The 24214-nt window shown below is 45.4% G+C and overlaps 1 protein-coding gene across 1 annotated transcript in view; it reads right to left on the bottom strand.

The window, feature by feature from the left end:
• CFAP47 (cilia and flagella associated protein 47) overlaps positions 1–24214 on the bottom strand; it is a 583307-nt gene that overhangs the window by 538375 nt on the left and 20718 nt on the right. Inside the window, exons 6-9 of the mRNA XM_087721802.1 lie at positions 23658–23809; positions 13608–13741; positions 11110–11342; positions 10063–10252 (exon numbers count right to left, since the gene is read on the bottom strand). Of these exons, the coding sequence (XP_087577928.1) occupies positions 10063–10252; positions 11110–11342; positions 13608–13741; positions 23658–23809 (709 nt within the window). The remainder of the gene's footprint in view (positions 1–10062; positions 10253–11109; positions 11343–13607; positions 13742–23657; positions 23810–24214) is intronic.

Genomic DNA, 24214 nt, shown 5'->3' with positions numbered 1-24214 from the left:
GCCAAAAAATTATAGGCCTATATCCAGGGGTGGGTTGCTAATCCCGTTCCAACCGGTTCGGTTGGAACGGGGCCGGCGGCGTCCTCGTGCACATGTGCAGTTCACGCATGCATCTTAGCACCTGCGCGATGCTCCAGCTGCTCGCGGAGACTCACGCAGGCGCTGTATGTGCCATCCAGCTGCTCGTGGAGAATCGCGCAGGCGCTGTATGTGCCATACGCCTGCGTGGAAGCGCAGAAGCCTTCAAAGACCGGTAAGGAGCGCGGGCGGGTGGGTGGGCCCTTCGCCGTTCCCGGAAGTTACTTACTTCCGGGTTCGCCGACCAACCGGTTCGCGGGGACCGCCGCGAACCAGTTGAAACCCACCCCTGCCTATATCATTACTCAACACAGATTACAAAATGTTTGCCAAAATATTAGCAAACAGGTTGATGTTAGCTATACAGCAACTGATTCACAATGATCAAACTGGTTTTATACAAGGGAGACAAATGAGAAGTAATGTAAGACAAATTGTTAATATATTGGAGTATCTGGGAAAGAATAACCAAGTCCCTGCAGCGCTTATATTTCTGGACGTGGAGAAGGCATTTGATCGAGTGAATTGGCAATTTCTAATGAAAATAATGCAAAAGATGCAAATTGGAGAGTACTTTATACAATCTATCAAGGCAATATACCAGGAACAAACAGCACAAATTACAGTTACTGGAAGCTTAACAGAACCTTTTAAAATTGAAAAAGGTACAAGATAGGGTTGCCCCCTATAGCCATTATTGTTTATTCTAACCCTGGAGCTATTGCTGAATAAAATACGGGGGTCAGATGATTTACAGGGAATTAAGATTAGGCATCACAAATACAGATTACGAGCATTTGCGGATGACTTGGTTGTAACTTTAACCCAAGCAGGGAAATCTACTAAGGCCTTAATGAATATGATTAATCAATATGGTCAAGTATCTGGGTTTAAAATAAATATAGGGAAAACAAAAAATGTTAGTTAAAAATATGAACACAAATCAAAGAAAAGAATTAGAAAGAATAACAGGATGTGAGATAGTAAAAAATATCTAGGAGTTTATATTACAACTTCAAATGGGAAATTATATAAGTATAATTATGAACCATTATGGCACATAATATATGTAGAGATGAAAAAATGGGGAAAACTACAATTGTCTTTGTTGGGAAGGATAGAAGCAGTAAAAATGAATGTTCTGCCTAAGTTCTTATTTCTTTTCTAAATGATACCAATACTTTAAAAAGATGCAAATTTGCTTGAATGGCAGAAGGGTATTAATAAATTTGTCTGGGCAGGGAAGAAACTGAGAATAAAACTTAAAATAATGCAAGATGTACGTGAGAGAGGAGGCTTGAAAATGCCAAATTTAAAATTATATTACAAAGCAGTAGTTTTATCAATAATTAGTGATTGGATCAATTCAACAGAGGATAGAATACTGAACATCGAATGGCATGATTTGGTATACGGTTAGCATGCTTATTTGATATACGACAAGAAGGTGGATAAGACTTTCAAAAGTCATATTTTAAGGAATGCTCTATTGCGTGTCTGGAAAAAATATCAACATAAATTAAATGATAAGATACCTATGTGGGCAATTCCCAGACATGCAATAGAGAATATAAGCATAGCACAAAAACAGGATGTAACCACATACAGACAGCTTCTTCCTATAGAAAGAGGTGTATTACAGCTAAAACCTCTGGAAAAGATAATCCAAATGTGGTTTCAGTATGGACAGTTACAGGCCAGATGGAAAAAAGACCAGAAAATTGGTATTACACAAATGAGGACAATCTAGTAAAACAAATTAGGGACAAAAGTCAAATGCATATAAAAAGGTTATATAATAGATTGATAGAAATAGATTCTGAAACAGAATTAGTTAAAGACTGTATGATAAAGTGGGCACAAAATTTTGAAGAACCAATAATGATGGATACATGGGAAAAGATATGGGTAAGAAATGTAAAATTTCCGCAAGCCCAAAATCTGAGGGAGAACTTTTACAAGATGTTTTACAGATGGCATTTAGATCCCAAAAAATTGGCTTGTATGTATCCGAACCTACAACCTAAATGCTGGAGATGTGATTGTGCTGATGCTACGTATTATCATATATGGTGGACTTGTAAAAAGGTCAAAGTATTTTGGATAAAAATATGGTGGATTATGCAAAATATCTTTAAAAAGAGGATAAAGTTTACCCCTCAGTTATTCTTGTTAGGTATAACTACTTATTGTACTGTTATAGAGACTAATTTGATTCTGAACCTAACAACGGCAGCAAGACTGTTGGTGGCGCAGTACTGGAAGAAGGAAGATTTGCCTACTATTCAAGAATGGACGTTAAAAGTAACAAACTTAGCAGAGACGGCTAAAATATCAGCATATCTCAAGGATCATTCAGACGAGAAATATAAGCTGGAATGGAGAAGATGGATTGATTATATTCAAAATAAATACGGGACTAAGAAATTCCAGATAGCTTATGATTGAATGAGCAAGGAATGATATAATTTGTTTAGAGTTAGCTTAATAAAAGGGGAGTTAAAGTACAAGTGAGGGATGCTAAAGTCTGTTAGTTTATTTTAGAATATGGTTGTTAAAGATTTATACCCTGTATTTGCTCTGGGAGGTTGAGGAGGGGAGGTTAGGGGGGAGGTGGGTTCGGGTGGGGGAGAGGAAGTATATATTTGTAAAACCTTTTTTAAAACTTTTAATAAAAAAAAGAATCATATCCACATCTAACCTCTTATAATGTAACAATTTTTGAGACTGAACTTTTTAACATGAGTTTCAATAAAATTGATTGGAGAAAACAAACACAAAGAAAATAAATAAATTGCATCATTAAAAGAGCTAAATTAAAGATATTACACAGAACTTAAATTTCAAAATATACTATACATATACAAGAATATTTTATGGTAATATGTTTCACAGTTTATGCATAAATTAATTTCATTTCTTATTCCTAAAACCAGGCAAGCATAAAACACCAAAAAGAGATCATCAAACTAAATCATTCTGTGTGTGTGTGTTCATCAGAAATCCTCTTACCCTCGCTACCGGGAGCGTGCGCACCTTGCATGCACGCTTCGCTCACCCGCAGCACTCCTGAGCATGTGCAGAGTGTCCATGATGATGTCTGGCTGGGTGGGTGGAGCCCCCCGCTGCCGCTACTGGTTCACCAAACCGGGCAAACTGGCAGAATACCACTGCTGGTGTTCATGTGTTATATTTCTATAATGATCAAATGATTTCGAAAATTAATTGAAGCAGAAGGCTTCTGTCTGATCTTCGGCGAAGAATGGAGTGGAAGCTGGCAGATGTAACAGTTTGTGTTTATTAAGCATAGAACAGCAATATACTAGTAATAGCCAAAGGCTGCAGGCTGACAGCACTCTATATAGAGGGCTGTCAGCCATTAGCCAATGGATTCAAAGTATTTTCCCATGCCTTGTGCTGACTGCAGTGAAACCTCTCAACAGCGCATGTGCATACACAACACCCCTCCCCACCAAGTGGGAGCTGTCAGTCTCCAGTCTTTACACTACAGGCGGAGTCTTCCAAGTATGCAGGTCGACAGCAGGTGTGCATTCACTCCTCCATTCTCAATGAGTCAGTGGGAGCAGCAGGTGCTTGGGCGGAGTCTTCTTATTCTCTCCTCATTCGTAAAGAGTCGGCATGGGAAACGGATGGTTGGTCAAAGACCTCTCCAGGAGTCGTTTGGGCAGAGCCTTCATCTGGGATTGTCTGCTGCAGTGGTGGGACCTCAGTGGCAGTTCACTCTGGTATCGCGGGATTCAGTCCTACAGGTAATGATGCACGGTCTCCTCATCCTCTCCATTCTGCAATGCTTGGTTGCCGTCTTGCCATTGCTTGTCCATTGTTGGCTCTGTGGAATGGCACGATGATAGCATGGTAGATGTTTAGATGTTTAGATGTTTATTGACATTTATAAGCCGCCCTTTTCCCTGAGGGGACTCAGGGCGGCTTACAATTAATAGGGAGGGAGTGCAAGACAGAACACGAGAAAAAAAGAAAAATGTGAATAAAAATAAATAAATAAACCAGTAAAACACAACATTCATTCAGCATTCGGGTGGGGCGAGGTTAAGTTCTTATCCCCAGGCCTGACGGGATAGCCAGATCTTGAGGGCTGTGCGGAAGGTCTGGACGGTGGTGAGGGTGCGAATCTCCACGGGGAGATCGTTCCAAAGCGTCGGAGCTGCAACTGAGAAGGCTCTCCTCCGCGTAGTCGCCAGTCGACACTGACTGGCGGATGGAATTCGGAGGAGGCCTACTCTATGCGATCTGATGGGACGCAGGGAGGTAATTGGCAGAAGGCGGTCTCTCAAATAGTCAGATCCACTACCATGGAGGGCTTTATGAATGGTAAGTAGCACCTTGAAGCGCACCGGAAGATCAACAGGTAGCCAGCGCAGCTCACGGAGGATCGGTGTTATGTGGGCGAACCGTGGTGCGCCCACGATCACTCGCGCGGCCGCATTCTGGACTAGCTGAAGTCGCCGGATGCTCTTCAAGGGCAGCCCCATGTAGAGCACATTGCAGTATTCCAGCCTAGAGATCAGAAGGGCTCGAGTGACTGTTGTGAGGGCCTCCCGATTCAGGTAGGGCCGCAACTGGCGTACCAGGCGAACCTGGGCAAATGCCCCCCTGGTCACAAATGATGGTCAAAAGTCAGCTGTGGGTCCAGGAGGACTCCCAAGTTGCGGACCCTGTCTGAGGGGTATAAATTTTGACCCCCCAGCCTGAGTGGTGGAACGTTGGCCAAATTGTTGGGAGGAAAACACAACAGCCACTCGGTCTTGTCTGGGTTGAGTACCAGTTTGTTAGCTCTCATCCAGTCCCTAACGGCCTCAAGACCCCGGCTCATCACGTCCACCGCTTCATTGAGTTGGCACGGGGCGGACAGATACAACTGTGTATCGTCCGCGTATTGATGGTATTTTATTCCGTGCCTCCGAATGATCTCGCCCAGCGGTTTCATGTATATGTTGAATAGTAGGGGGGATAAGACCGAGCCCTGCGGCACCCCATAAGTTAGGGGCCTCGGGGACGATCTCTGCCCCCCCACCAACACCGACTGCGACCTGTCCGAGAGGTAGGAGGAGAACCACTGCAAAATAGTGCCTCCCACTCCCACCTCCCGCAGTCGTCGCAGAAGGATACCATGGTCGATGGTATCGAAAGCCGCTGAGAGGTCAAGGAGAACCAGGATGGACGCATGGCTCTCCAGAGATCATCGGTCAATGCGACCAAAGCGGTTTCTGTGCTGTAGCCGGGCCTGAAGCCGGACTGGAAGGGGTCAAGATAGCTAGCTTCCTCCAAGGTGCGCTGAAGCTGGAAGGCCACCACCTTCTCAACAACCTTCCCAACAAAGGGAAGGTTGGAGACTGGACGGTAGTTATTAAGAACGGCTGGATCCAAGGATGGTTTCTTCAGGAGGGGTCTCACCACCGCCGCTTTAAGTGCGGCGGGGAAGTGCCCCTCCCGAAGGGAGGTGGTAACCACCGCCTGGATCCAGCCTCGTGTCACCTCACTGCTGTTGGCAACCAGCCAGGAGGGACACGGGTCCAGTATACAGGTGGAGGCGCTCACAGCTCGCATAGCCTTGTCCACATCCCCGGAGGCAACATCCTGAAACTCAACCCAGAGATGGTCTGCCAAGTTATCCCCCTGTGTCTCGGCTGGATCTGCGGGAGTGGAGTCCAAGTCCGACCGAAACCGAGCAACTTTGTCCGCCAAGAACTGGACATACTCCTCAGCCTTACCCTGTAAGGGGTCCCCTGCCTCCCTCCTATTTAGGAGGGAGCGGGTTATCCTAAACAGGGCGGCTGGGCGGGACTCGGCGGACGCAACCAAGGTGGCAATGTGTGTTCTTTTAGTTGTCCTTAGTGCCCGGATGTATTCCTTGGTGCATGCTGTCAGAAGTGCTCGGTTCGATTCGGACCTATCGGACCTCCACAAGTGCTCTAGGCGTCTCCTCCGGCGCTTCATCTCCCGGAGCTCTTCGGTGAACCAAGGAGGCCTCCGGGATCCACCGACCCGGAGGGGCCGTAGTGGCGCAATCCGGTCAAGAGACTCCGATGCTGCCGAGTGCCAGGCAGCAACAAGAGTCTCCGCCGAACTGTGGGCGAGAGTATCAGGAATAGCCCCAAGCTCCGTCTGGAACCTTAAGGGGTCCATAAGTCGCCTGGGGCGGAACCACCTGGTCGGTTCCTCCTCCCTACGGTGGGGGTTTGGCCTCCGGAAGTCTAGCCTCAGTAGGCAGTGGTCTGACCACGACAGGGGTATGATCTCATTACCCCTCAGACCAAGATCACAAATCCACTGCTCCGAGAGGAATACGAGGTCGAGTGTGTGACCCGCTGAGTGGGTTGGGCCTCGGATTACCTGGGTCAAGCCCATGGCTGTCATGGAAGCCATGAACTCCTGCGCTCCATCAGAGTGTTCACCGAGCGAAGGCAAATTGAAGTCCCCCAGGACCATAAACCTAGAGAACTCAATTGCTAGCTCGGCTACCGACTCGAGGAGCGAGGGGAGGGCTGCTGCAACGCAGTTGGGAGGCAGGTACGTTAGCAGCAGACCCACTTGACCTTTGGGGTCCAGCTTCACCAGTAGGGACTCACACCCGACAAGCTCCGGAGCAGGGATCCTACGAGGTGCTAAAGACTCCCGGACAACAATAGCCACACCGCCACCCCTTCCCTGGGCTCTCGGCTGATGAAGCACCTGAAATCCGTCTGGGCACATCTCTACGAGGGGGACTCCTCCCTCCGTGCCCAGCCATGTTTCAGTAATACATGCCAGGTCTGCCCTCTCGTCTGCCCTCTTAACAAAATTAAGTCCCGGACGAGGGGAGCCTTGTGAACAACAGACCTGGCATTTAGCGACAGCAGCCTGAGACCAGGGTCCTGATTACTCACTCCATCTGGCCTCGGAGTGGGACTCATAGGGCCGGAAGGAGGGATCTCTGTGATGTAGCGAACCCTCCTTCCCCGGTAATGGCCAGCCCTAAAGTCCCCGCCATATCTGCCTCTCCCTGTTACGACCGCAATGCTCCGACCCACTCCCGTGGCCGTGGTCCCCCCAACCACCCCAGTGACCCCCGCATTCCCCGGCAGGTCCTCCGAATCAGACATACTCAGGCGCTCACGCAAACAATCCCCACATGATAATTAAAACACAAAAATACAACGATAATAACAATAAAAGTGGGATCATTCAATTCACACATACAAATCCCATACACTCACCATACCGTTTAAAAAAAATTTGCGCAGCGTGCAAAGATGTTACAAAAGGTCATACAAAAAAATATACAGAAGGGGAAGATGGCATTTCTTCCCTTCTTACGCAGTTGGGAAGGTCCCAAGAGTCTAGGCGGTTAAAAAGACCGCCAACAATGTTTAGTCCGGTTTGCCAACGGTGTTGGGGAAGGCAAAGTCTAGGTGACTGAGATGGTTTCCCTGGGGTGGCGAAAGGTAATGTTGGTCGGGCAGATACAGTTTGTTCGCGCGTGTGGAAGCCCAGAAGATATAATTGTAGAAAGGGTGGGTAGATGTTAAGAAAGATGAAAAAAGTACCAGTAATGGCCACAGGGGGGAGTCTAAAATAGTAAACCAGCCCAAAGATGAAAAAAAGTACCAGTAGTGGCCACTGGAGGGAGCCTAAGCTCCAGGCACCTTGCCTTTCCAGAGCAATGGCGTCCAATGTAGAAGAGTGCAGTAAATAGTTCTGTCGGACGTGGCTCTCTTGAGATGGCAACAGCAGCAAACAATAACCAACACAGCCAGCACAGCGAGGAACCCGTCGTTGAAGTCCTGGGGTCACAGCCCCGGCAGTTAAACAATAGGTGGAAGCCGACGGAGGTAATGGCAAGATGTAAGATAAATGCCGTGCCAAAGGGGAAAAGGGAAAATCAGCTGGGCTGCGTTGCAGAGCTGCAGGGTTGTAGCGAGAGGAGAGAGCTAGTTCTCTAGTCCAGGCAGGCACTTCCATAGGATTCCCCACCCCCTGTTCGGGACACAAGCCCGCACGCCAACAATAAAAGTTATTTAGTGATAGACCGGGTCTCCCAGGGCAATGGGGCGGCTTCTCAGGGCGGCGAGGCCAAAACCACCGCCGCTCGCGTAAAGCCGCCGCCGACCAGCTGTTTAAGAAGATCGTCGAGGGAGGTAACACCGTCCAGGAGCCACCCAGAGGCAGCACCCTCCTCAAATAATTACCTCCCCGGGAAGCCTGAGCGTTGGTATCTTGGAGGGACCCCTCCGTTCTCATGTCCGGGGTCTTGATCACCTGAAATCTTTTGGTTTTTTGATTTTGATAGCCGGAACGGTGAGACTCGGCAGCCATCTCCCATTCTCACGCATGCGCCAGCGGATGGTAGATCCGCTGGCTTGCCAAAAACAGTTTGAACTGGGTTGCAGTGAACTGTGGCCCATTGTCCGACACCAGGACATCCAGCAGTCCATATGTCACGAACATCTTCTGGAGTGCTCAGGTGAGTTTCTGTTGTAGAGGATACCATCAGGGTTACCTCAAGCCATTTTGAGTAGGAGTCAACCAAGATGAGGAATGGTCCCGCGAAATCGAGGTATACCCTGGACCACGGTGTCGTGGGTGTTTTCCACTCCCATGTTGGCACCGATGGGGGTTCTGGCCTTGACTCTTGACACAATGCGACCCATTCTACAGTAGCACTGTCCAGGTTGGGCCACCAAACATAGATCCGGGCCAACACCTTCATCTTCACAATTCCGGGGTGGTCATCATGCAACGATTTCAGAATGGGTTGCCTTAGTTTAGGGGGAATCACTACACGGTTTCTCCACAGTAAACAGCCCCATTGAACGGACAGTTCATGTTGCCGGGTATAAAATGGCTTGAACTCTGTGCTTACTGGTTCCTTGGGCCACTCCCTCCACATCCAGTTGAGTACCTGTGCAATTGTTCAGTCCTTGTTTGCGTGTCAGGTGACCTCGGCCCTCTGCCTGGTTCCGGTGATAGTATACGTGCCTGTGGGCAATGCAGGATGGCCTGGGTGCATAATGTTCTTGAAGTTTTTCTTGTAGGGTGTCCCATCTGCATTGGTTGCGGAGTGAGGAGTGCTCTGGCTGTTTCAATAGTTTTAATAGTTGTGGTTTTTCTAAATAACTAGGGATTTTAACACTATCACTTTTAGGTAAATAATGCAATTTAATCTGAAGAAAATTGAACTACGTGTTCTCCTAGATTTCAAATGGAAATAAAACATAATGGTATATTTTTCATGTCCAACCCCCCAAAAAGCAGATTATAATAGCACTTAGATTACAGACATGTGGTGCAGTGGTTAGTATGCAGTATTGCAACTCACTGCTCACTTGCTAGGACTCAAATTCTGACCGGTTCAAGGATGACTCAGCCTTCCATCCTTCTAAGTTCGGTAAAACCGAGGACTCAAGATTGTTGGGAGTAAACCGCTTAGAGAGGGATGTAAAGTACTATGAAGAGGTATATGAAGCTATGAAGCTAAGCTTATTATAAATTGTAAAAGAAAAAGGCTAAAACTAATATCAGCAGCTCCCAACCACACAGGTAATTAAACCAACATGTTTAAAAATGTAATTGAGACATTAAAATTTTCTATTTAGTTTTTTTAAAAATCACCAGAAAAAGAGATAGCTTGTCAAACCTTTTCCATCTCGCCATTATCTCGTCCTGGAGATATCTGGTATCCGACTTATCCTAAAAGGCATATTAGTCTCAGGGGAATGAAATAAATGCTTACAAATAAGCTTAACTGATAACTAAAACTCATTTATGTTAAGCTACATGGATCTCCACATAATTTTCAAAATTAATAGTTTAAATCAGTTACTTCTTCATAAAGACAGCATTTTGGAAGTCTATCATTTCAGATGATACATAGATCACTTCTGTCTTGGGAAAATGTCAAAATTGTTTCTCAGAAAGAAATACATTTCTAAGTAAAAACTTAGCATTTTTTAATTAATAACATACCAGGGTTGGTTTTCAGCACATTAGTGGATACCGACTTGCAGAGGCCAGAAAAAACTAAATGTATTTGATGAAATGGTTTCATCTCTAAAACTGGAAAGTCATCTTTTTTTGCTACTGGTCCTATAATATCTACTTTCTGCCTCACTGTGAAGGATCCTATATGTCGTGGGATAAATGAAAATATCACATCCTGAAAACAAAACAAAAAAACCCACAAAAGTATTAAACACATTAAAAAGGACACAAAAGTTAATGCAAGCTGTAAAAAGTTCCATTTGTTACATTATGCTTACTCTCACTCTTAAAACTTTAATTTGGTTTCTTATATTTTTAAAAATTAAAATCTGTAAAGAAAAAAATTGAAATGATGCAACGGAATTGAATGATACATTATCATGTTCTGTTTCACATATGAAATAGACATACCAATTAAATATACAAATGGATAATGAAAGAGAGAAGCTGAGGAGCTAAACAAATGATAAAATAAAATGAGAGAAGTAAATTGGAAATTAGCTGCTTATTGCTTTAAATAATTTAATAAAATATTGTAAAAAATTGAATCTCACTAGGAAACAAAAAAGAAGAGAGCATTCCATTCAGCAGCTGAAGAAAAAGATTAAGGATGTGAATGAACACCAGCAAAATACAGCTGAGCAGGATACAAAGAAAATAGGAAATAAGGAGGATACAAAATAAGAAAACATAATTTAGAATTGAGTATAAGCTTGTAATTGATGAATTATATGAGAGATAAATATAAAGAAAATAATTGTAACTACTACATAGGAGAAAATAAGTTACAATTCAAATATTGTGGACAGTAATGAGAGGAGAAGCATATGGAAGCAATAAAATGGCTAATGTAGTTTAGCCAAAAAATGAAGAAGAGAAAAGGGATTTAGTGCTAATAATGGAAAGTGGTGATGTGTGCGACAAATTGTGTTACATTCTCTCCTTTGCCATGGTTAAAGACAAGAACAGAAAAGCAGCAGCTGCTTTATTTAGATACACATAAATAAAGAATGAAAGAAAATATGTGAATACCTTTACAGACTTTCCTTTTATTTTTCCCTTTTCGGGGCAAATATTATAATGTGCAATCTTATGAAAAACAAATGTCACTGGAAGAACATCACATTCATTTTGGAGTGTGCAAACAAGATCTGTGTGTTCACCAATATAACATTCTTTGAAACTGATAACTGGTCCTGGGATGAATGTCAACATGACTGGAAGCCCTGAGCCTATCAAACCCAGTTCAACACAGTGGGGATTCCCTGAAAAAGATATTAAGATGGAAGAACTATTGTATGTTGTAAAGAGAGTAACAATATATCAGTAAGTTTTCATAGGATATACTGCTATAAAGGAGCAAATAATAATGCATTACAAATAGAAATATTGTTCTCTAATGCAACAATAATTTTAAATAGAACTTGTTCTATAACATGTTTCCCCGAAAATAAGCCCTACCCCAAAAAATAAGCCCCAGTGAAGGGAGTGGGTATGGCCAGCACAGGAGGTGTTGAGTGAGCATGGGCCAATGATGTCCAGCAGCAGCAGCTGCATGTGCAGTGCAGGTAAGTTGATTACCTGTCTAAGCAGCAGGCAGAAGCAGAGGTAGAGGGAGGGTTGCAATCTGGACGCAGACTGTGGAGAAGCTGAGAGTCGGTGGGCTGGAGCAAGCAGCCGCAGGAGGCCTGTCTTCATGTCTCTCAGCTTGCCTGCTGCATGCGTGGTACATCAGTATCAACTGCCTTCCGCCCTGCACCTCTGCCTCCATCTGCTGCCATTGCTGCTGCATGAAAAAGAGTCTCCCACAGCCAGCCTCCTGCTCTAGCCCATCAATTCTCAGCTTTACCGCAGCCTCATTGTGTGTCTGGATCACCTGCCTCTCCCTATGACTCTGTCTCTGTCTGCTGCTTGGACAGGGAATCAACTCACCTGCGCCGTGCAGGTTGCACAGTGCCAGAGTGCACCAACCAAGGGCTGCAGCTGCTGCCAGATACCATCAGTCCCCTCGCCTCTTGTGCATGCATCAGGGGCAAGATGCCTAGCCAGGCTGATTACCCTGATATCGTGTTTCCCCGAAAATAAGCCCTAATCTTTATTTTGGAGGGCCCCCCAAATATAAGGCTGGGTCTTATTTTCAGGGAAACACTGTAACAATAAAAATCTGTTCTCCAAAGAACTGTTCACATAATAAAGCATTCTTGAAAACAGATGGTTGCACTCAAATGGTAAAGCTATGGAGTTGCTGCCTTAAGTGGAAAACTCCTGAAAGAAAGCTTTTATTAACTACAGCAAATGTAGGTGACTTTTTAATCCTGCTGAACTAACAGATATAATTAAATGGAGAGAGGAGAGTTGGGAGTAGATTGACTAACAGTACCTCAGTCTACCTTGTCAGATTAATTTTGACTCTAGACAACAAGGAAATTGCTAAGTCATTTGTTTATATTAATGTCTAGCATCCTCTGCAAAGCATGAAATGGGATCTTTCTGTAAGTATTTAAGAACTCATCAAAGCAAAAATGATAGCCATAATCATGTATCATTTTTATCTTTGAGCATAAGGAACAAAAACAGAAACTAGGATGATTAGCTTAATGTAATGTTGACGATGGAGTTACACAGTTAGCTACATTAAAACAAGCCAGGAGTCTTCAAAAAAATCTAGCTTAAAATGACTTAACAAACAAATCTTATTTGGGTAAAATGACCAATATTTCTAAATGCAGTTGTAACATTAAATTATCTATGTTGACATGTTTATTCATTAAAACAAGTAATCAGGTTGCATAAACCAATACATAGCTTATGAATGCTTTAACTTAATGAGTTTCCAGGTTAAAATTGAAATGAAATAATGGTCAATACAATATCTCTGATTCTTGTCATGAAGAATACATAAAGATTTATATTCTAGAGTTAAGCAGTATCAAATAACTGTGATTTCCAAATATAGTTCAAATGTTCAAGATTCCCAGTATCCTATGGAAATTTATGCACAACCTATAGTTTCAAACAATCTTAAACAACTCTACACATACTCTATTGTTATAATGCATTTTCAAATTTATTCTAGTAGAAATGTTCATCATAACATTCAACAGTACTTAAACTGTGATGTTTGGCAGTCCCATCTACCACCAGAATTTATAATTTCAGAAAGGCTAACAAAATAGTGGCCACTCAAAAGCTGCATAAGTGATCAGAAATGTTACTTTGTCCATATGAATTAAAGTATTTTCAAGAAATTCCATAGAATACAATAATCATGATCAATATTATCAGGGATAATATTGGGTTATAATTTTTATCTAATGAAATATATAAATAATTCCATGAGATCATTATTAGAGCTGTACAAACTTCAAAAAATATTTATCTATACACATTAATTAAAAAGAGGAACATGTTATTAGACGCTCATCAAGAAATTAACTTTATGTTTTTTAACAATACATATATTGATCTCAATACTTTTCCTATAAAATACATTGATTTTACACTTAATTCAGTATTTACCAATACCATACCTTGGATGGGTATTTCAGCACCAAGCATTGTGTGTAAAAAATCATCTTTGCTTCCTACAGCTTCAAATTTCAAAAAGACAGCATAATCTTTTCGTGATAGTGTTCTGTCAAAGATCCTATCAATTTGTAGCTGCCTGTAAAATTGAAAATTACATTTACATTTCTATCATTCAGATTCCTAATTTCTAACTGTTGATATCAAACTATATAGCAGAAAAAAAGGGCATCGGATACCATCATTTTAATGAAGAATAGCTGAAAATTTAACTACCGTATTTTTCGGAGTATAAGATGCATCAGAGTATAAGACGCACCCAGGTTTTGAAGAGGCTTTTTTTTAAAGTAGGTAGGTAGATAGAGGGATAGAGAGGGAGAGAAAGAGAGAGAAATACAGTAGGGAGGGAGGGAGGGAGAGAGAGAGAGTAGTTAGTTAGGTAGGTAGATGAAGGGAGAGAGAGAAAGAGAGAGATACAATAGGTAGGTAGGTAGGGAGAGTGTAGGTAGGTAGGTAGGTAGGTAGGTAGGTAGGTAGGTAGGTAGGTAGGTAGGTAGGTGGGTGGAGAGAGAGAAATAGAGAGAGATAGAGCGAAATACAGTAGATAGGTGGGGGGGAGAGAGAGAGTAGGTAGGTTCACAAAAACGGCCCTGTTTTTTTTCAAATAAAAGGCATGAATAGCCTTGGGGGGCTTGCAGAGTGCTCCGGGGGGGGGGGGAGAAGAGCATAAAATGGCCCATTTTTCGCAAAAATATGCCATTTTTTGTCAAAAAAATGCACGCATAGCCTCATGGAGGCTTATAGAGTGCTGCTGGGGTTTGGGGGGGGAAACGGCCATTTTCTGCTCATTTCTGCCCTCCCCAGCCCTCAGAAGCTGTCTGAAAGCCTCCATAAGGCTATGCACGGCCATTTTGGTGAAGGGGGCGGGACTTCAGGAGGCAAAAAATGCTGTATTCAGTGTATAAGACGCACCCAGATTTTCAGCCTCTTTTTAGAGGAAAAAAGGTGCATCTTATACTCTGAAAAATACGGTAATCCAAAATCAGGATATGTTTTATGTAATTTCAACAGATCTTTCCACAATAAATATTCTCATTTGTTAATCATAAGGCCACCTGTAGTACTTTTGTTAGATTATCTTATTCACTATTCAGGATAATTAATATTTCAAGTTTCTTGACATCTTTGATAATGACATTACTTTGGTATTAAAATTTCAACCTACCAACTTCCAAATTATTGAACACATGCATATACAATATGTGGCATTTACACCCCTTTTTATAATTTCTGATGCCGTGTTGCCTAATTATACTAGTATCTACTATACAATCCTTAAGCTTGCATAGTTCAATAATCTTTTAACAATAAGAGCTATCATCTTAAGTAGCACCATTTTGTTCTAAAAAACTCTCACCTTAATAAGAAATGAAAACAAATAATAGATATCTTATTTTCCCGCTATGACTTAAAGAATAAAAAGAACAACATACATATTCCTCACTGCCTCTTGAAAATGGAATTCATTAAAGCAGAGGTGTGACACTCAAGGCCCGGGGTGCTTAGATCTGGCCCACGGGGCCATTCAGAAAATAGCAAAGGAGTGGCCCGCAGTGCCTCTGCAAAGCGACACACACACACCATGGCCCATTTTTGGCCAAAATGGAGCCTCTGAGACCTCCCCGAGCCTGTTACAGGCTGAAATGGAGCCTCCATGGGTCAGATCCACTTTTCCCCATCCCAGTTCCCATGGCTTTACTGTACTTACTTTTCGAACAGTTCCAGAAGAGGCTGGCCCACGTGGCAGAGAAGCCAAAGTCTTTTATTCAGAAACCCGTGAAACTGTAAGATGAGATGTAAGGAAAACAGCTTTCCCCATCTGAATAAAAGACCGGCTTCTCTGCCATGAGGGCCTGCAGGCTTAGTTTGGGTGCAGTCTGGCTGGTGACGAGCAGCCTCCCACTTGCTGCTGACTGTCTAGTTCAAATGAGCAGCTTCAGGCATGGCAGACAATCAACAAGGGGCTTCCAGTTCAGCCTGATAAGACAAAGGAATTGATTGGCTGCTGCTGCTGCCTCAATCCCTGAAGCAGGAGGCTGCTGGGACTCAGTCCAGCCTGGGCCTGCTGGCCACAGGGCCCCAGTCGAAGTCTTTTCCTCAGAAGCTCATGAAAACGTTTTCCTTAGATTTCACATTCTTACAGCTTTGCCATCATCTGAATAAAACACTTTGGCTTCTCTGCCAGTGGGTGAGCCTCTTCTGGAGTTCTGGAGATCTTTAAAAAGTAAGTAATCCATGGGAAATGGGATGAGGAGGAGTAAGTGGAATCTGGGATGCTAGCAAAGCAGGCCCAGTCTGTGGAGGATGGGGGGAAGCAACTGTGAGGATCCCAGCGGAGCATGAGATATTTCAGTGGATTGGGGGAGGCCTTGGATGGCCTGCGGCAGCACTAGACCTGCATGCTCTTCCCCACTGAGATACTTCATGTGCATGTGATTAACAAATGCATTGGGGAAAGCAGGAAGTGAACACATTCATTTAATGTGATTCAATCAAACGAATCCTCAGGTTACAAATGTAATTGGCAGACTATTACATTCATAACTCGAGGATTACCTATATAATGAGAGTGGGACGTTGGTTCTTACCTGATACGCCCCTTCTCTGGGCAGGTGGAGACAGCGGTCATGCATGGGTTAACTCAGTCAGTAACCAATAGAACTGAGTCTACCAAAGTGATGTCATCGCCTCTGAGGAGCATGCTCCCCGCTTTTCTTGATGAAGGAGATTAGTAGACCGCTGTGCGTGAACAATAGCTTTCTCCCCAGATGCAATACAACATGCTCATAGAACACCCCTGCGAGGTAGGCCAGAATCCCAAGGGTGGGGATGACCGCTGTCTCCACCTGCCCAGAGGAGGGGCGTATCAGGCAAGAACCAAAACCCCATTCTCCTAAGTTGGTGGAGACAGCGGTCATGCATGGTACGTACCAAAGCTGGCGTGTCCCCGGGAGGGAGGAGACTGGCCTAGGAGCAAGAGGACGGAAGGACCTGCTGGAGCACACGCCGTCCGAAAGCCGCCTCCGCAGATGCATACCAATCGACCTTGTAATGCCTTATAAAGGAATTAGGGGAAGCCCAGGTCGCTGCCTTACAGATCTCCTCCACAGAGGCCGGCCGCGCCCATGCTGCTGAAGTGGCTGCGCTGCATGTGGAATGAGCCGTAATGTTGGGTGGTGGAGGGAGATGATGTGTGATGTAAGATTGAGCAATGGCAGATCTGATCCAATGTCCGATCATGGAGGGAGAGGCTTTTAGGCCCTTATTGGTCGGGTGAAAAGAGACAAAGAGGGCTTCACTGCGTCTGAAGGCTGCTGTGTTGACGATGTATGTTTTTAGAGCACGCCTGACGTCTAGCTTGTGCCATTTGCGCTCCAAACTGTGAGAAGGAGACGGACAGAAGTTTGGAAGGGTGAGATCCAGGGAATGATGGAACGCTGAATTCACCTTCGGGACAAAGGTGGGGTCGATGCGAAGCACCACACGGTCTGGGTGGAAGACACACAGGTCGGCCCGGATGGAAAGGGTCGCCAACTCTGACACCCTCCGTACCGATGTTATGGCCACCAGAAAGGCAGTCTTGAGAGTGAGGTGGTGCAGAGTTGCCGCCCTGAGGGGTTCAAAGGGCGGTTCTGTAAGGAAGTCGAGGACCTTGGTCAGATCCCAGGAGGGGAATCGGTGCATGACAGGAGGACAGATATTGGATGCCCCTTTGAGGAACTTGCGGACGTGAGGGTGCAAGGAGAGGGGTTCATCTCGGTGGAGAGAAGGAACCAAGGAGAGAGATGACACCTGCCTCCGCAAGGTATTCGGAGAAAGTCCCGTATCAAGACCCTGCTGCAAGAAGTCAAGAAGCTGGGGTAATGCAGCTTTCAATGGGTCCTTCCCTCGCCCCTGACACCATGAGATGAAAGCTTGCCATGTAGATTCATATATCCTATTGGTAGCTGGGCGGCGTGAGGCTTGAATGGTATGGATCACAGTCTCGGAGAGGTTATCTGCCCTCAGGACCGCCCGCTCAGCCTCCAAGCAGTTAGGCATAGCCAGTGTAGATCTGGGTGGTGTATGGAGCCCTGATGGAGGAGGGATGGAATCATTGGCAAGAGCCATTGAGGTTCCACTGAAAGATTGATCAGGTCCGCATACCATGGTCGGCGTGGCCAATTGGGGGCAACCAGGATGAGCTCGGCCTCTTCCTCCAGCATTTTCCGAATCACCCTCTGTAACAGGGGGAAGGGAGGGAAGGCGTACAGGAGACCGCGAGGCCACCTGCACCTGAGAGCATCCGTCCCTTCCGCGCCTGGTGTTGTGTAATGAGACAGGTACCTGGGCAGCTGGTTGTTGGCAGATGTTGCGAAGAGATCCAAGGCTGGAGTCCCGTACCAGGCCGACAGCTGATGAAAAATGCGTTGATTCAAGCTCCACTCCCTGGGTCGATCGTTGTGCGGCTCAGCCAGTCTGCTGCAGTGTTGTCCGACCCAGAGATGTGCTCGGCGCGTAGGGAGAGAAAGTTGGTCTCCGCCCAAGTTCCTAGTTGAAAGGCAGATTCCATGAGACAGCTCTCGTCCCCCCGGCGGTTAACATGCGCCTTGGCCGTGGTGTTGTCCATCCGGATCAACACATGTGAGTTCTGGAGAAAAGGCTGGAAGCGAAGGAGAGCTGGATAGATGGCCCTCAACTCTAGCCAATTCATACTGTGTGATAGGTCTGAATCGGACCAAAGCCCTTGTGCTACTTGTTCCTCCAAGTGAGCACCCCAGCCCATGAGGCTCGCGTCTGTCATTACTACAAGATGTGGAGGGTTCCTGAAAAGAGAGCCCTGAGCAATGGCCGGGGAGATCCACCAGTTTAGGGATAACAATACTTCTGGGGACAGGGAGACCTTCACTGAGGAACAGCTGCTGTTGGACTTCTGGAATGGCAGAAGAAACCACTGGAGGCAGCAGCTGTGGAGCCGTGCCCAAGGAACGATGGACAAGCAGGAGCCCATCTTCCCCAGCAGCTAAAACAGCTGAAGAAGAGGGACCGGCTGCCTCCTTCGTACCTCCTTGGCTAACTCCGAGACTGTTCTGGCGGTCCTGGGACAGGAAGACTTTGCCCTGGGATGAATCTATGAGGGCTCCCAAGTGCACCAGGCGAGAGGTAGGGATGAAGTGACTCTTCTCCCGATTGATGGAGAACCCCACATCCTCTAAAACCTGAAGGGTGTCCTGGAGATCCCGGAGGGCCTGGGTGTGAGACCTGGACAACAGAAGGATGTCGTCCAGGTAGCAGAAAGTCCGGATGGGCTTGGCCCGCAGATGTGCGGCTATGACAGACAGAAGTTTCATGAAAACCTTTGGGGCTGAGGACAGCCCGAAGGGGAGGGCCCAATATTGGTAATGGAGGCCTGCATGGACAAAGCGAAGAAACCTCCTGTGCTGTTTGTGGATGGGCATGTGGAGGTAAGCCTCCGTAAGGTCCACTGATGTGAGGAGATCGTGTGGATGGGCATGTGGAGGTAAGCCTCCGTAAGGTCCACTGATGTGAGGAGATCGTGTCTGCGAACACTCTCCAGAATTGATAGGAGAGAGTGCATCTTGAATCTCCTGTATCTGATGAACTGATTTAAAAATTTTAGATCGAGGATTTCCCTCCAGCCCCCCGAAGACTTTGGCACGATAAAAAGACGAGAATAAAACCCTCGTCCCTCCTGACCTGGAGGTACAGGTTGAATGGCCCGAATCTGGAGCAGATGTTGGACGGCTGATGTTGCTCTACCAGGAGCCTTTTTTGAGGGTCCCTGGAGATTGGGCACATGACAAAGTGGTTCGGAGGACTGGAGCGCAAATCCAGAAGACCGAATCTGATTGTGCACTTGACCCACGCGTCGTTGGTGATGTCGTCCCAACGATCCACGAAGGTCAACAGACGCCCCCCTTTTGGGAGATTCTCCAGGCAGTCACTTCTGCCTCTTAAAGGAGTGGTTGGAATTGTCCTTGAAAGGCTTTCTGGGCTGGAATCTCTGGTTGTTCCTGCCTGATCTATAGGGGAAGGAGGGGGCCTGTCTGGGAGGGGCCTACCGCTGTAGACAGGAGGTGGAAGCACTCCCGTCCTGGTTACGAAAGGGCTGCCTGCGGTAAAAAGAATGGTTCCGACCTTCTTGTTTTTTAGTGGCTGGTTGCAGAACTTTCCTCTTATCCTTGGACTCTACCAGAAGGGGTTCTAATGGAGGAACAAAGAGAAGGGATGAAGAGTAGGGAGAGGAGGCAAGTCTCCACTTGGCCCGCGCTTCAGCCTGCCACTGTTTTAGCCAGAGAAGCCGGTGGGTGGAGATGGAAAAAGCAATGGCTTTGGACGCAAACCGGGCCGCGTCCAAGGAGGCATCTGCAGTGTATTCTAGAGCTGCCTTGATCTTGTTAATGTCTCTGCGAGCCCTAGAATCCCTGGCTGGAAGGCGAGGTTGAAGTTTTCTCAGCCACAGAAGAGCGGAGCGGCTAAAGAAGGAAGCGGATGTGCCCGCTCTAACGGCCCAAGCTGAGGCCTGGTGGCCCTTGACTAGAGTTTGTTCTATTCTCTTGTCTTCAGGTTGCAGAGCTTCCTCCGGAGCTGCTGAGGCCGCGTTGGGAGAGGAAAGGGCAATAATAGGTAAATCAATAGAAGGTACCTCTAAAGCCTTAGCGAGGTCAGGAGCGACATTGTACAGGCACTTGTCCGAGGCATTGGGGAGGGCTCCAGTACCTGGAGAAGCCCATTGATTCTGGACAACGTCTATGAAGAACCTTGGTGCTGGAATCACCTCCTTCTCCACCGTAGGCTGGATGAAGAGTGGGTCAGTGGTGTCAGCCTTGTCAGCTTCCGAACTCTGAGGTGCCTTTGGAGAGGGGATGCCTGCGATCTTTTTGCCCTTCAAAAGGAGAGAACGAAAGACAGCAGATTTAAACAAACCAACAAATGGAGGAGGGTCGGGAGGTAGGCCCTCATCCTCCGATAGATCTGAGTCTCTTGCAGGACGTTCCTCTTCCCCAAACACCGATGGTTGACTGGAAGTGCCAGGTAGCTCATGTGAAGAAGAAGCCTCCATCCCTGTGCCTAGACCTGGAGAAAGAAGCAGACCTGCGAGAAGCAGAACGATTAGAGACCCTGTGTTTAAGGCCTGCTGCTATACCCAGTTCTATGGCCTCAGAGATGGTATCAGCCATGCCTGGCGAGTAAAAACGACATCGGCGGGGGGTGGGCGAAATATTTCCCTGGTAGAGGGGATCCTCATTAGGGGTAACACTCCTGCTACAATCTGAATCGTCCCCACTGTAGGCTAAAGCATCAGTGCCCCTAGCTTCCTCAGGCTGCAGGATGGACACAGCAGGGGAGAGGTCATCCTCCGAATCCGAAGCAAAATCAGAGGGGTGACTAGAAGGAATAGGCCCCTGGTCCTGGAATATACAAGGTTCAGCGTGTTTAGTCTTAGACCTGGCCTTCTTAGCCGGAATCTGAGGGGCCCTGTCATCCTCCTGAAGAGATGGATCCTGCACCTCCCCCTGAGTAGGCCTGGGGTCACTGGGGGTGGGCTCTGTGTTGGTAGCCTGAGCAGGCCTGCACTTGCGGCCTCGAGTAGCAGGGGGTTCGATGGTAGGGGCAGGGGCCAAGGAGGTAGGAGGCAGTTGAGGCTCCAGAGGAAGAGAGGAGGCCATAGCCAGTACTCACAGTTCCTTGATCCAAAATGGCCACCGGAAGATCTTCGCGCCAAAATTAACAGCCACTGAGGCTGCAGAGCCTATGGGCCGGATCCACGAGGTTGCCTAGGCCTCGCAATGCAAATGGGCTTTTTAGGCCCTGTGGAGAGGTCGAGGAGCCAGGAAACAAGCCACAGACCTTTAAAAGCTGATCAGAGCGACGATGGGAGGCAGCCTCGTTGTTATTTCAGAGGGAGGGAGGATCCGTTGCTGATATGAAACTCCCCAGGAGTTCGGAGGCTCTTCAGCGGCAATTAGCGGCAATTAGCAGCAAGGCAGGGGCCTGGATTTCCCCTCTAAGGAGTTTGAAGTCTCCTGAGTATTTCAGCTGCTCTCAGTGAAGTTCAAAGCCGCAGAAGCCCGGAGGCTTTCACCGGGAAGCCAGCAATTAGGCTTTAAAAGGCAAGCCTGCAATTTAGGCGCGATTAGCACTCTCTAGCCCTGAGGCTATTGAGAGATTTCTTTTAAAGGAGCCCAGACCAGAGAGACAATTTAGAAGGACCAATCTGTTAGTAATTTTGATAAATCCAATTAATTTTACCCATTTTTAAGAAATAGTTGAGGAGAAGCAATTAGCACAGCCAGTTCCTATCGAACTGAGTCTAGAAAAGCGGGGAGCATGCTCCTCAGAGGCGATGACATCACTTTGGTAGACTCAGTTCTATTGCTTACTGACTAAGTTAACCCATGCATGACCGCTGTCTCCACCAACTTAGGAGAATGAGGGAGGGTCTCAGGGAAGTCCTGTCTTAGCACTTGGCCACTACAGGTCCACCACCCCGACAAGTCCCATGCCACACCTACCATGGCCACGCCCACCCTGGGCATGCCCCAACTCGGCCCTCTGAAGTAAAACACAACCCTGATGTGGCTCTCAATGAAATTGAATTTGAGAACCCGGCATTAAAGCATTTCACCTAATTTAGAGTAAGGTAGATTATCTTGACAGAAAGAATAGATCTCTTACCAAAGCAATGAGGTGATCATTGCTTAAGTTGCTTAAGTTCAAAACAAGAAGGTATGTGTAAACATTTCATAACCTAACTGTAACCCCATCCCAATTAACATGCCTATAAGACAGAGAAAACATAATAAAATTTGGAAAATTATATTACTATAGTCCATCTTAATAAGAGTCATTTTAAACTTCTATGCAATTTATATTTTAGTATGTTCTACATTGTAGGGTTGACATCAAAATAGGCTAATTATAATACGATATAGATTATTGCTATAATGAAGAAAATAAATTGTTTTATGGAATTAGGAATATACATACTTGGGCTATGTATGTATGTATGTATATATGCTGTATGTATGTATGTACATATATATATAGAGAGAGCCAAGGTGGCGCAGTGGTTAAATGCAGCACTGCAGGCTACTGCTAGATCAGCAGGTCAGCGGTTCAAATCTCACCGGCTCAGGGTTGACTCAGCCTTCCATCCTTCCGAGGTGGGTAAAATGAGGACCCAGATTGTTGGGGGCAATATGCTGACTCTCTGTAAACCGCTTAGAGAGGCCTGAAAGGCCTATGAAGCGGTATATAAGTCTACTGCTATTGCTATATTGCTATATATGTATGTATGTATGTATGTATGTATGTATGTATGTATGTATGTATATATATATATGTTGTATTTGTGCTGATAAATAAATAAAGGGATTGTCTAATAAATAAAGGGAAGGACAGAGAATGGAAGTAGTGATCTTCCTCCCATATTTGGGCATACCGGGGGTTATATATATACTTAAAGTCACAACCCCTGGTATGCCCAAGTATGGGAGGAAGGTCACACTTCCACTCTCTGTCATTAGGCTCGTCACAAGAGACCATCCAGACAGAAACCCAATATTTTTTACTGTTGCCTTTTTTTGTTACATTTGTTAGCATAAATATAACAAATAATATATATATATATATATATATATATATATATATATATATATGTGTGTGTGTGTGTGTGTGTGTGTGTGTGTGTATATGTATGTATATATATATATATATATATATATATATATATATATATATATATATATATATATATATATATATATTATATACACATATACATATACATATATACATATATACATACATACATACACACACACACACATACATACATATATATATACACACATACATATATATACACACATACATACATACATACATACACACACACACACACACATGTCCATACAGATGCATAAATACACACACAATAGAGCTTTTATCATTTTGTTGTGCTCATTACTGCAGTTTACAAAACCACTTACTTTGGACTAAAAGAAAGAAAAACCACAGTCTTCTGATAAGGTTGTAGTGTTCCTTCATTAGGAATGCAAGTAATCAGAGTTGAAACATCTGTTCCTTGATTGCAAGGATAATTTTTCAAAACAGCATTTGAACTCTGCTTAATATCTGTGCCCTATAGGAAAACATAAAATGAATATGCTAAAAATTACTCACTCTATGTATTTACATGGATGTTTCATATATAAGGTTAATAAATTTACTGAAAAGATAAGTTATAAAAATGTGAAGAAAACTTGCCACTAAGTCTAAACCCACTAACCTTTCCTTTAAAACAGAGGTGTCAAACTCAAGGCCCAGGGGCCGATGTGGTCGGATCCAAGTGCACAGCCATTCTGGAAACTAAGGGGCTGGCCCACTTCACTTCAGCCTGGCCCATGCCATTTGGGCAGGCACATATGTGCACAGGAGGTAGCGGGCACGTGTGCCTGTTGGGATGGTTTGGCCCAGGCCTATGCGCACAGGAGGTGTTGGGCCAGTGTCACCTCCGCCCAGCCCAGCCCATCTCAGTGTGGCTGCC

The sequence above is a fragment of the Thamnophis sirtalis genome, unplaced genomic scaffold (genome assembly GCF_051295495.1).
Source record: "Thamnophis sirtalis isolate CommonGarterSnake01/CBP01778 unplaced genomic scaffold, rThaSir2_p1.2 scaffold_8, whole genome shotgun sequence".
In the NCBI taxonomy this organism is placed as follows: Eukaryota; Metazoa; Chordata; class Lepidosauria; order Squamata; family Natricidae; genus Thamnophis; species Thamnophis sirtalis.
This window is presented reverse-complemented; position numbering and strand designations above follow the sequence as displayed.